Source organism: Triturus cristatus, chromosome 4_2 (assembly GCF_964204655.1).
Source record: "Triturus cristatus chromosome 4_2, aTriCri1.1, whole genome shotgun sequence".
NCBI classification, from domain to species: domain Eukaryota; kingdom Metazoa; phylum Chordata; class Amphibia; order Caudata; family Salamandridae; genus Triturus; species Triturus cristatus.
Window position 1 is genome coordinate 379,408,737 of NC_140586.1, and position 13,265 is coordinate 379,422,001.

The 13,265-nt window shown below is 46.4% G+C and overlaps 1 protein-coding gene across 4 annotated transcripts in view; it reads right to left on the reverse strand.

Annotated features, from left to right (window-relative positions):
- The window catches only part of CRB1 (crumbs cell polarity complex component 1), an 828,623-nt gene that overhangs the window by 173,723 nt on the left and 641,635 nt on the right, over nucleotides 1–13,265 (reverse strand). For all 4 annotated transcript variants that reach the window (XM_085601839.1, XM_085601838.1, XM_085601837.1 and 1 more), the window contains exon 8: nucleotides 768–933. In XM_085601839.1, the coding sequence (XP_085457965.1) occupies nucleotides 768–933 (166 nt within the window). The remainder of the gene's footprint in view (nucleotides 1–767; nucleotides 934–13,265) is intronic.

A 13,265-nucleotide genomic window follows, 5' to 3' on the forward strand; every position in this document is an offset into this window, starting at 1 on the left:
TCATAAAACTCACAGGTCTCCTCCTGAACTTCCACTGGAAGTCCTTGAAAATAATACTTTGAGAATGCTCAGTCACAATGCTATCAGACAAAATATTATCCATGTCATGCGCTCAGTTCGCCCCGGAAGAAGAGGAAAGATGGTTTTGAAGCTGGAAACCGATTGGGAGGGGGACTGAGCAGGAGCAAGTTGGACAGCACACGGAAACAGCATCCATTTTAAAATTAATAGTGTACAAGTAAATGTGGCCTGCCTCATTCATAGCTTAATTTATACTTCTTATACGACCTAAAAGATTTGTTTCAGGAGCAAACTTTTCCTTTTATCAGTTGCGACTCCACACACCATTAAAACTATACCATTTAAAAAACAAATGTTGCATATTTTGTAATACGTTCAGCAGTTGAGCATTGTTTTGAGATTTCTGACAGTATTGGTATTCTTGACCTGGACATTCTAGTTCTTAGAGAAACCCAGGTCAAACACCATCCCAACATATTTTCTGGTACTCCCCTGTATTCATTACTCAATTGTCTGTTTTGATTGTGAAGATAGTTATGGAGATGGAGCAGCAATTATCCATAAGAATATGATCCATTGTAGAACACTTCCCACTGACCAATACCCAACCTTTCATGGTCTATATATTTTTCTGCTCTTAACGCCTCTTCAGTCAGAGCAAACATTATGTAAAGTCATTCACTTTGCATTGATTCTCTAAGAGTAACATTTTTACTTAAGGTCAGAAAATATTATTACAAACTTACATTCAAATCCACGAGGAACCGGCTGACACCGGGTCTCGGAGGGACATGGACTGAGTTCGCACCACTTCACCTGTTCACAAGCTCGTCCCGCCGTATTCGGAGGGCAGGTGCAGGTAAAGTCATCCCAGAGAGAGTAGCAAACACCACCATTTTGGCAAGGATTGGGCTGAATTGAGTAAAGCAAAGAAAAGATGAGCTTGGTACAGTGGGGGAAAAATGCAGGTGACTATGCAGTGCTTACCAGCTTGATCACCGCCCACGCTTGAGAGGGGTAGGAAGGCTGGTTAGACATACAGAGTGGAAGAAATCAGAGTCAAGAAAGCAATCGACAATGCCCTATAGTTTCATATAACTCATAACACAGACCTCATTTTTGCATTAAAAAAACAACTGAACTGCATACACTGAAGGCAACACACGTAGAAGAGATTATTTACATACATTGTAGGTTCTAATGATTTAAGCATGTTTTGAGTTTTTGCAAACTAGCTTTACTAGCTACCTTTTCATTATTCTGTTTGTGTAGGTGTTTGATCAGAGAGACTAATCTACAGGTTTTCATTTGCATAAGTAGAATTACCCATTCCTTAATATAAATAAAACATGTTGTTTGAAAATAAGGAAGGACATGAATGAAATGATGTTATCCCAAAAATATTTACCTTTATTCTTATGCATGGAGGATGCAAAAGAGAATTTCACAGACTCGTGTTGTAGTATGGGGTAATATCGATAACCCCTATTACCCCAACGTCAACTGAGCAGTTTCCAATATATTGCTGTTCAGGCAGAAAAACACGATTTACTTCCATCGTAGCCTCTCCTTTATTCTAAGGTGTTGAATTCTAGACTCCGAAGTACTATTTGGAATGGTACTGCCACTGACATGAAAAGGAATACCACAGACACTACCCTAAAATCTTTTTCCAGAAAGTCAGGCCCTATTTTCTCCCTAAATGTTGTTGGGCTTGCAGAAGACATGACCTTCAGAAGTCTTGCACTGCTGCCTAAGCGACGCATGACAACTCCTGCTTCTTTGACAAGCTCCAGGTTCTCACCTGACCTATCTCCAGACAGATTCTCCCACTAGGTTTCATGCTGGAAATATCTCTTCCGGCACCTTAAATGGTTAACATTTAAAGTTAGGCTCTCTCGCTCAACAGCTCTTACAACTCTCAGAATGTAGTTTGCAGAGTGCTTCACATTAACCTAAACTCGCATTTTTAATTGCTTGAGATAAAGTAAATGTAAACAATCTATACCATCCTTAAGGCAACTTTCTAACTTGAAGAAGACATTTTAAATGAGTGAATTAAATTAAATGCTAACAATCTGCACCATCCTTATGGAAAATGTTCCCATCTGTTTCAAATGCCTGCTGAGCTCTCAAGAAGCAACGGACTAGCATCATGACAGTGATAGATTCTATTCTCACTTTCGAAATCCATTTCCCTGTACACCTGAAATCACTTACCTACGATATTTCACTTTGATATGCTGTCCTATCCTATTGTCCTCACACATCACACAGCCCTATACGTACGAAGACCTCATCACTTCTAAAGCTGTTGCAGTTTTAAGGGATTCACTTTCTGTTTTTAAATCTTTTCCTCTAATCTGTCAAATATTTCAGTTTTGCATTGTGCAGGTTGGGGACCATTTCTGACCATCAGAATTTCACCCACAGTTAGAGAAAGAAAGGCATAAATGGGTAAAAAGAAGGAGGAAGAAAAGGATTGGAAAACAGAGATAGAACGAGACCGCGGATAAAAAGAGAACCTGCAAGAGTGAAATAAAGAAACAGAAAGTGCTGGGGGTGGAAGAGGCATGAGGTATAATCAAGACTATACAGCCTTAATATTTGACAACGCCGGCACTCAGCAGTGCTGGCAAAGATTTTCTTTAAACCAAATTAAGCTCTGTATCTACCCAATTATACCTGAGATCTCATGTCCCTCTGGATTGCCTGAAATCTGATTTTTTCATCTTTGATATAGACAATGCTGAATTAGTTAACTCATCATTGTGCCCTAAAACAATGTTGACATTCTGATAATGCTCAACCATCCCCATACTAGTGAACGATTGTCAATGGGCAGCAATTACTATAAAATTTGGTGCACACGTCAAGAAACAAAGGGGCATATTTACAAGCCCCTATCCCCACTGGTGCGTCACTTTTAGTGACGCTCCGGTGGCATTGTGGCATTACTCATATTTACAAGGGGCCACTAAGCCACTTAACGTGGCTCGACGTCACCATGTAAATATGCCCCTTTCTTCCTCGGACCTCTGCGCCAAAGGGATGTGCAATAGGTGTTGCTGTGGGCATTCCACCAGAACACCCATTGCTTTATGACTGCCCCAGAATAACAAGGCTGGGGCAGCGCCAAAAGAACAAGTTACTTACCTTCGGTAACTCTTTTTCTGGTGGATACAGTATCTGCCTGTGGATTCCTCACCTTGTGAATATCCCCTGCGCCAGCAACATTCGGAAACTTTTGTCGCAGTCCACGCCGATGAGGTCGAAGACGACGTCACAGAGACACGGCTCCGCTCGCGACTCTGCTGACGTCACCGGCTCCATAAGAAGACCTCGTCGGCGTGATGACGTCAGTTCCGCCCTTTTTTTCCGTGCCTTCGAGGCACACGGACGGACTGACAGCAATATATACACAGTATACACAGTACATAATATACAAGCAACACACACAGTGTGGAGAATAAATAGAAAGGCAAAAGAATTAACACACTGCCTTTGACAATAACAAATACATTTTGAAACACCATCATATACTGAAGGTATACAAGGGTGGAAAACGGGGAGGCGGGTGGGTCAGTGAGGAATCCACAGACAGATTCTGTATCCACCAGAAAAAGCGTTACCAAAGGTAAGTAACTTGTTCTTCTGATGGATACATCTGCCAGTGGATTCCTCACCTTGTGAATAGATTTCCACAGCACTCCCACTCCCGGAGGAGGGTGTCCACCCTTCTATAACAGAAAGTCCTGAAGGACGGAACGAGCAAAGTGTCCGTCCCTCCACACCTCAAAGTCTAAACAATAATGTTTTGCGAAAGTGTGGAGGGAGGCCCAAGTTGCCGCCCTACAAATGTCCTTCACAGGAACACCCCTAGACAAAGCAGAAGTGGAAGACTTAGCTCTAGTAGAATGGGCCCTTAAACTCTCTGGAGGTTCCTTACCAGCTAAAGAGTAGCATATCTTGATGCACAAGACAATCCATCTGGAAAGGGTGCGCTTGTGCACCGCTCTGCCTTTCCTGCAGCCAACAAAGCCCACGAAGAGCTGGTCATCAACTCTAAAGTCTTTTGTCCTGTCCAGATAGAAGCTCACCGCCCTCTTAGGGTCCAAACAGTGAAGTCTCTCCTCCTCCTTGGAAGGGTGAGGGGAGTATAGAAGGTAGGAAGGGTAATGGACTGCCCCAGATGGAAGGGAGTTACCACCTTAGGCAGAAATGCAGCCCTGGCCCTGAGTACCATTCTTTCAGCATGAATGGTCAAAAACGGGGGTTTTGAACTTAGAGCTTGAAGCTCACTTACCCTCCTTGCCGAGGTGATTGCAATGAATAAAACCGTCTTAAAAGACAACAGTCTCAAGGGACACTTGTGTAAGGGCTCGAAGGGAGAACCCATAAGATAAGTCAAGACAAGGTTTAAGTCCCATTGAGGCCCAATAAAGGGAGTAGGAGGAAACCTGTTTGTAAGGCCCTTTAGAAATCGTAGAACAATATGTGATTTGAACAACGACGGCTGATCTGGCAAGCAAAGGAAAGCCGACAAAGCCAATAAATATCCCTTAACAGTAGCCACAGCGCATCCTTGCTGAGCAAGAGCAAGGGCAAACTGCAGAATGTCAGATAAACGAGCCCTCAAAGGATCAACTGACTTCTCTCCACACCAGATTACAAATTTAGACCAAATATAGGAATAGATAGATTTGGTGGAATGACGTCTAGCAGACAAAATTACATCTACCACATCAGGCGGGAGAGAAAAAGAATTCAGGTTGCCCCGTTCAATCTCCAGGCATGAAGGTGTAAGCTCTGGAGGTGGGGGTGTAGAACCTGCCCCTCCGATTGCGAGAGGAGGTCTGCCCTCAGAGGGAGACGGAGTGGAGGGCACGAGGAGAGGTGGAGAAGATCTGTGTACCACACCCTTATTGGCCAATCTGGGGCGATCAATATAACTTGGGCCCGGTCTTGGCGAATCTTCCTCAGAACCCAAGGAATTAAGGGTATGGGAGGAAACGCGTAAAGGAGTCGTGAGCCCCAACTCAACTGAAACGCGTCCCCCCACGCCCCCTGCATCGGAAACTGGAGACTGCAGAATGACGGGCAGTTCGCATTCTCGCGGGTGGCGAATAGATCTATCTGAGGAGTCCCCCACGTCCAAAAAACGTGACGAACCACCTCCGGATGGAGCCTCCGCTCGTGGTCGGCGGAGAACTGCCGACTGACACTGTCCGCACGTACGTTCAGCACCCCGGCCAGATGATTTGCCATCAGACAAATCTGATGGTCCTGAGCCCAGGACCATAGACGCAGAGCCTCTCTGCAGAGACAAAGAGACCCTACTCCTCCCTGCTTGTTAACATACCACATCGCGGTAGTTTTGTCCGTCAGGACTTGAACCGACTGACCGCGAAGGGAAGGGAGAAAGGCCTTGAGCGCCAAACGTATCGCCCGCAATTCCAGAAGGTTGATGTGAAGCAACCTTTCCTCTGGAGACCAAAGTCCTTTGATCTCCAGATCCCCCAGATGCGCACCCCACCCTAAAGTGGATGCATCCGTTATCACTGTGGCCGATGGAGGTAGATGGAAGGGCTTTCCTTGGGACAGATTGCCCTCCACGCTCCACCAAGACAGATCCGCCGCAGCTTCTCCGGAGATCCTCACAGACTCCCTGAGATCACCCTTGTGCTGATACCACTGCCTGCGGAGGCACCACTGTGCCAGCGTGCATGGTTGACTAACAGAATGCAGGAAGCAAACAGACCAAGCAGACGAAGGACCTTCAGGACTGGAACGACCGCTCCATTGCAAAATAAAGGAATCATTTCCTGTATGTCGACAATCCTTTGAGGAGGAGGGAATGCCCGACACACAGTAGTGTCCAGTACCGCACCTATAAACAGGTTGCGCTGAGAGGGCACCAGGTGAGATTTGGGCACGTTTATCGAGAAGCCCAATTTGAACAACAGCTGAGTGTTATCCTGCAGATGATGTAGCACCTTCTCTGGCGACTCCGCTTTGATCAGCCAGTCGTCCAGATAGGGGAAAACGGAAATCCCCGACCTTCTGAGATGGGCTGCCACCACTGCCATCACCTTCGTGAAGACTCGGGGTGCAGTGGTAAGACCAAACGGAAGGACCGCAAACTGATAATGATGCGATCCTACCGTAAACTGGAGATACTTCCTGTGCGACTTCAGGATGGGGATGTGGAAATACGCATCCTGCAAGTCGATCGACACCATCCAGTCCTCCTAATTCAGCGCTTGAAGAATCTGCGCAAGGGTGAGCATCTTGAACTTCTCTTGCTTCAGATAAAGATTCAAAATCCTGAGGTCCAATATCGGACGCAATCTGCCGTCCTTTTTCGGAATCAGGAAATACCGGGAGTAGCATCCCTGACCCCTCTCCTGTCGGAACCACCTCTATCGCACCTTTCTGTAGTAACTTCAGGACTTCCTCCTGTAGGAGAAGATGGTGGTTCTCTGAGCAAGCCCCTTGAGAAGGAGGGTCATTTGGAGGGAATTCCCGAAAGGGAAGGGCGTACCCATTTTCTACAAGATCTAGAACCCAAAGATCTGTAGTAACAGATTCCCAATCTTGTAGAAAATGGGTAAGCCGGCCCCCCACAGAACCAGCATGATCCAGAATGGCGGATCTAGGGCTGCTTTGCGGTGGTGGGAGGGGCTTAGGAAGAGGAGAGCTGACGGCCACGTGTGCGAGCCCTGATCCTGCCCCTGTCCCCCTTATACAGAGAGCTCTGCTGTTGTTGCTGCTGTTGCTGCTGGGTCTGCCTGTAGGAACGAAAGGTCGCCCTTCTGAAGCCCCTATATCTTTTAAACGACCCTCTAGACTGGGATTGAAGGCCCAAAGACTTAGCCGTAGCCTTGCTTTCTTTAAAACGTTCAAGAGCAGAATCAGCCTTTTTACCAAAGAGTTCAGAGCCATCAAATGGCAAGTCCAGCAACGTTGACTGCACATCAGTGGAAAACTCTGAAGACTTGAGCCACGCACCCCTCCTGGCAACAGAAGACCCCATGACTCTTGCCACCGAATCCGCCGTGTCCAGACCACTCTGTATCACCTGGCGTGCTGCAGCCTGGGCATCCGTCAAAACCTCATTAAAGCCAACTCTATCCTCCTCAGATAGCTTTGGAGCCAGTTTCTTTGCAGAATCCATGAGCGCATGAATATAGCGTCCCAAAAGGCAAGTGGCATTTGTAGATTGAAGTGCCATACTGGCCGATGAAAAGACCTTCTTGGCCGACTGATCTAGTTTTTTTGCCTCCCTGTTACTCGGGACCTGAGGAAACGCACCCTTAGATTTCCCTGAACAAGCAGCCTGAATCACCAGGCTCTCAGGCGAGGGATGTGATGTTAAAAACTCTGGGTCCCCTGGAGCCGCCCTATACCTTCTGGCAACTGTCTTGGAAACTGCGGGAGCAGAAAAAGGCTTACGCCGCACCTCCATCACAGGATCTATAATAGCCTCATTAAAAGGCAACAATAGCTCTGAAACCGTAGTAGGAGAATGCAGTACCTCTGTTAGAATGTTAGATTTAAATCCAGTTGTAGGCAACTGCAGATCCAACAGCTCAGCTGCCTTCCTTATGACTGCATGATATGGAGCCACATCCTTTGATGGTTCATCCGAAGGTGGGGTAATTTCCCACTCAGGAGATAAATCCAAGCCACTGGCCTCCTAAAGTTCTTCAAAAACCTCATCCGACTCTACAAGCTCTCCTTCTTCCGCCTCCTCCAAAAGGTACCTTTGTTCATCAAGCACCCTTTGAGCCTCTCTCCTATGCCGGATTCGAACAACCGGCGTCGGCGGCGCCGTGATCGAATCCGACGGCGCCGGTGCCGGCGTCGAACGTGGATCCACAAGAGCAGCAGGCGTCGAGCGAGGTAAAAATGGCATGAAAGGGGCCTGCGGATATGCTTGAGGCACTCCCAGACTGAACGCCATGGGACCCGAAGGTGCACCAGTGGAGTACATGGCTCTTGAAAATACCCCGTAAATCGCATTTAAATAATGCGAGGGGTCATGACCTGGTCCAGGGAACGCAGGGTACTGATCAGGCATCACCGGACTCGGGCCAACCGGCGCCGACGGTGGAATTTGCGGTGTCAAAGGCTCACCGGGACCTGGAAGCTCCTCAACCGGAGCCGGGGACGGAGCCAGGGATGGAACCGGCGTCGGAGATGGAGCCGGCGCCGCAGATGTAGCCGGAGCCGGAGAATGAACTGTTGAATCCACTGGAGAAGAAGGACCAGCAGGTGAATCCGGAACGGGTGAAGGAGACACAGAGTCCTTACGGCGTCGAGTAGGTGACCTCGACTTCGGAGCCGTACTCTTGTCAGAGTGACGTCGAGAAGAATGTCTCCTCATCTTTTTGTGCTTCTTGGATCTTGAAGCATGCCCCGAAGTCGACTTCGAAGCCGACCTCGACCGTGACCTGGTTCTCGACTTCCTCCTTCCTCTCTTCTCTTTTTTCATCCTCGCGATGAAGAGTTTCGCCTCTCTTTCCTTGAGAGCTTTGGAGCTCATCTTGCGATGCATCCATCCACATCATGGTCTGAAGACAAACACCATACACAGTCATCATGTGGATCCGTGAGCGACATGTTTTCCACATTCCCGACAGGGCTTGAACCCCGATTTCTTTGTAGACATTCTCACGAAAAAGGACAGAGAAATCCAGAAGAAACACAAAGTAACAGTGAAGCTAGAGATAAAGATTCCCGAAATCCGTTGGTGTCGACGGCGCGAAAAAAGGGAACTGACGTCATCACGCCGACGAGGTCTTCTTATGGAGCCGGTGACGTCAGCGGAGTCGCGAGCGGAGCCGTGTCTCTGTGATGTCTTCTTCGACCTCATCGGCGTGGACTGCTACAAAAGTTTCCAAATGTTGCTGGCGCAGGGGATATTCACAAGGTGAGGAATCCACTGGCAGATGTATGCATCAAAAACTAAGGCCAGGGAATACCTGGTTTTACGATGGCTATATGAGGTGAAATTACTAATTTCTCCTCTTTTTTTGCAATTTCTTTGTGTGATGCATTCTGCAGCCCACATAGAAAGAGCAAATCGCTATTATTGTTTATGTGTAGGAATGTGTCTCTTCCTGCACATAAATAATTGCCCCTGCAGCGAAGGCACCCTTGCAACACGGCGGACGGGTTGCCTGCACTGGCACTAGGGGAAACACAGGTGTGAGCCATATTCTTGTCTATACGGCGCATCCCTGCATTTTAAAAATGTTGGAGCACGGCATTACCAAATTTGGCGAAATACCACACTCCGACATATTTTTGTAAATATGCCCCAAAAACTGGTATTAAGGCAAAAACAAAAAAATAAGTGGCCACAATCAGAACACCTTTGTGAATTTGGTTCTGAGTAAGCTCTTATGCAAGTTAAGCATCTCTCTAGCTGTTTATATGTCACTCAGACCCCTCTATGAAAAACATCTCTCACTATTACACCTGTGAACAATTGAATTCTAAATCTAGTATTTCACTGCTATGATGTAGCACGGGGGGCGGGATAACACAGATTGTTAGCAGCGGTTCCTACATTATAAAAGAACCAGGTTTCTCTGGCTGGGCTCTGTGATAGCCTGTCAGAGCAGCACTGGAAAACAGGGATGTTAGAAATGGGGGTCTCTAGTTAGCAGAGGTAGGTACCTTTGTCCAAATAGGGACCCTTGCTTCTAGTCAGGGTAAGGGGGATACACTTCTAAAATAACCTCTGCTCACCCCATTGGCACGAGCAGACAGGCTTATCTCAGAGGCAGTGTGTAAAGCATTTGTTAACACATACAGTAATACAGTGAAAGCACTACAAATGGACACCACACCAGTTTAGAGAAATAAGTAATCTTTATCTAAACCAAAACGAGACCAAACGAAAAAAATCCACAATACAGTAATAAAAATATGATTTTCAGATGGTAGAAATAGTTCAATTCAAAGCATATTGCAGATACGGCACCTATCACACAAAGTACCTGGGAACAATCAAAACGGGCCGCAGGGAAGATGATGCGTCGGTTCCTTGCTCCGAGGGAGGTGATGCGTTGGTTCCTTACTGCTGAGCAGGGGAGGTGATGCGTCGGTTCCTTATCGGAGAGGAGGTGATGCGTCTGTTTCTTACTGCTTGGGGAGGTGATGCATCGGTTCTTCCATCTCCCAGCAGAAAACAGTCTTTAGAGGTCCAACACAACAGCAGTCGCCTCTTTGCAGGTCAGAACTCTCAGCAAGGAAGCTCAGGGGAGCTGGTGGTGAAGTCTTTGTGTCCCTGAGACTTCAGAATAGGAGGCAAGCCCTTGGAGATCTTCCTCAAGCAGGGGATACAGCAAACAGCAAAGTCCTTTTCTCCTTTCCTTGGCAGCAAGTAGTCACTGCAGGCCAACCCCAGATATCAAACAGCACAGGGGCAGTATTCCTCCTCAGCTTCTCCGGCTCTTCTCCCTGGCAAAGGTTCCTCTTGATTTCCCAGAAGTGATCTAAAAGTCTGGGATCTGGGCCCCCCTTTTTTATACCCAGCAAGCCTTTGTTCTCTGAAGGCAGAGAGTGTCTGTACCCAGCTAAAACCAGTACTGTGAGGCACTTTGCAAGTGCACAACAACCTCCATTGTCAGCGTGAGCCCTGGCTCCAGACACACCACAGAGGGGGCAGAGCCATCATTGAGGAAGGAAGGCACAGCCCTATTCAGGTGCAGGTGCTACTCCTCCCACCACTCCAAATGCAGCCCAGCCCTGACTTATCAGGCTCTTTAGAGCCACTGCTCCTCCCCAGCCCTTGTCATCCAAAAGCCAGACATGCAATACACAAACCTAGCAGAGGCACACTGGATGCTTAAGCAAGAAAATACCTACTTTCTAAAAGTGGTATTTTTAAACACAGAATGTAGAACTCACCCTTAATACAAGATGTATTTTAACATTCTGAGTTCAGGCATATCAAACTTTATTTTTCAACCTTGTTCCCAGGGGCAGATATGATTATAATATGTTATAAACAAACTCCCCATTCTATCCTATGGGAGCAGGTAGCCTTGCAATGGTGAAACCCGAAATTGGCAGTATTTCACTATCAGGACATGCCACACACATCACAGCATGTCCTACCTTTCACATATAATGCACCCTGCCCACAGGGGTACCTTGGGCCTACCTTAGGGGTGACTAAAATGTAAGAAAAGGGAAGGTTAGGGTCTGGCAAGTATGTGCACTTGCCAAGTCGACATGGCAGTACCAGACTGCACACAGGCTCTGCAATGGCAGGCCAGAGTTCCACTTTGAAGGCTGCTTCTGTGGGTGGCACAACCAGTGCTGCATACCACTAGCAGCATTTGATTTACAGGCCCTAGGCACACACAGTGCACTATACTAGGATCTGACTAGAAAATCAAATATGCCAATCATGGAATCACTGATCCATAACAACAATGTACAAAGGGAGCACTTGCACTTTGGCATTGAACAGCAGTGGCATAGTGCCCAAAGCATCTAGACCAGCAAAACGGAGTCCAACACACAGCAAAATCAAAGGAGGCAAAAGCAAAACATGCAGGGGAGACCCACACCAATGGTGCCAGGTCTAACAAGGGAGCACAGCTTTTGGAGGTGAGGGGGGAGGTAAGGCAGGGCACAGAGTGTATGAATAAAGGAGAAAGGAATGCTTTTTTTTAAAGTCCTGTGTCACTATAAATACCTATATTCAATTCTCAAAATGTGGTGGTGAAGTGATTTATTCCTGGGGGGTAGGGAGGGGTGCCAATTTCCCAGAGTAAATGAATCACTAAGTTAGAATGTGTCCATGCAGCATACCAACGTATAATGCTTAGGTTAGTACATACAAAAATGTATTACTATAGCGTGGTTACACAGACAAAGTCAGACCACATTAGTATAATGTACATTGACATTAATTCTATCATCATTTTTCCGAGTTGTCCAGTTTCTTAATCTCAATATGTACCTCTAGAAAACAGATCTGTATCGAGAAATGTGTTTATGGGAAAACAATAAGGAATGCACAGTAGACCCTCTGTGGTGTACAGGCCTGCTGCCTTTTCAAGGCTTGGTTGAGGACAGCAGCGATTCTATGACGTCCACGTATGGCAAGCATAGATTCAAGAGGTGGCATTTGATATGTTCTACAGTGAACCTGTGTATCATAACAGGAATTTCCTTAATATGGAGCAGTATACATAGAGCTGGCAGCGGGTGAGAACAACAAATACAGGACAGTTAACTGCAATTCATAAGACTGAGATCAGAAAACAGGAAGCAATATTGACAATACTGAACAGCACAAGGTAATGCTTTTTCGTCTGAGCTAGAGACAGCTTTAACTCTAGATTTTTCCCAGATGTATTCTATTGACAACTGTATATACAAAAAATGTGGTATGTAATGTGTACTACACAGTCTTTACCATGCAAGATGTTACAACCCAAGTATGTACTGAGGTTAAGAACCACAAAGGTCTTTTGCAGGCACTTTACAATGCCGTGCTTTACCACACAGTTTCTTTTAAATAAATAACAATATTTATGTCTTTAAAAAAAGGGAGTTTAAGAGAAGGGATATTTAAGGGTTCAGAAGCCGGTAATGGGTGATGAGAAGTTTTTAGGAATTTGGGGCTGGGTAGAAGTAAAGGGGTTTTAGGGGTTAGGAGCAGGGATTGGTAAAGGGAGGAAAGGTGTTTATATGGTTCAGTGGCGGGTAGTGGTATAGGGGTTTTTAGGGATCAGAGAAGGGTAGTGGAAAAAAAGGAAGTAGGGAACTCTGGGTAATTGCCAAGTTTAGGTGGAGACCAGCTCCTTTATATGGAGGACCTTAAAACACCACCAACACTCTGAATCTGCTCACCTCAAATGCCTGTTTCTCTAACTGAGTTTTTAAGCATAGGAATAGCACAGTTCCATCCACTCCGAGCTAGAGAGTGACAACGCCTTTTGCCATTTTGACAGCAAAGTCTTAAGCATTGGATTAGCTAGACTTTGTCAATCTCTAGCTCGGTGTGGATGGCACTGTGCCTATTCCTGTTGCACAGGATTCTATATAGCATAAATTTCCACATAGGGAGTCTCCTGGGCAAACACGTTTTTTTTTTCTTTTTGTGTCTCCAGTAAATTAGGGATAATCCAGTCTCGTCCCCCATCCAAGAATTGGAGTTTCTGCAGCCTTGGCTGGAGTAAATCTCTAACCATTTCCAGGGTAGACAGGGGTCA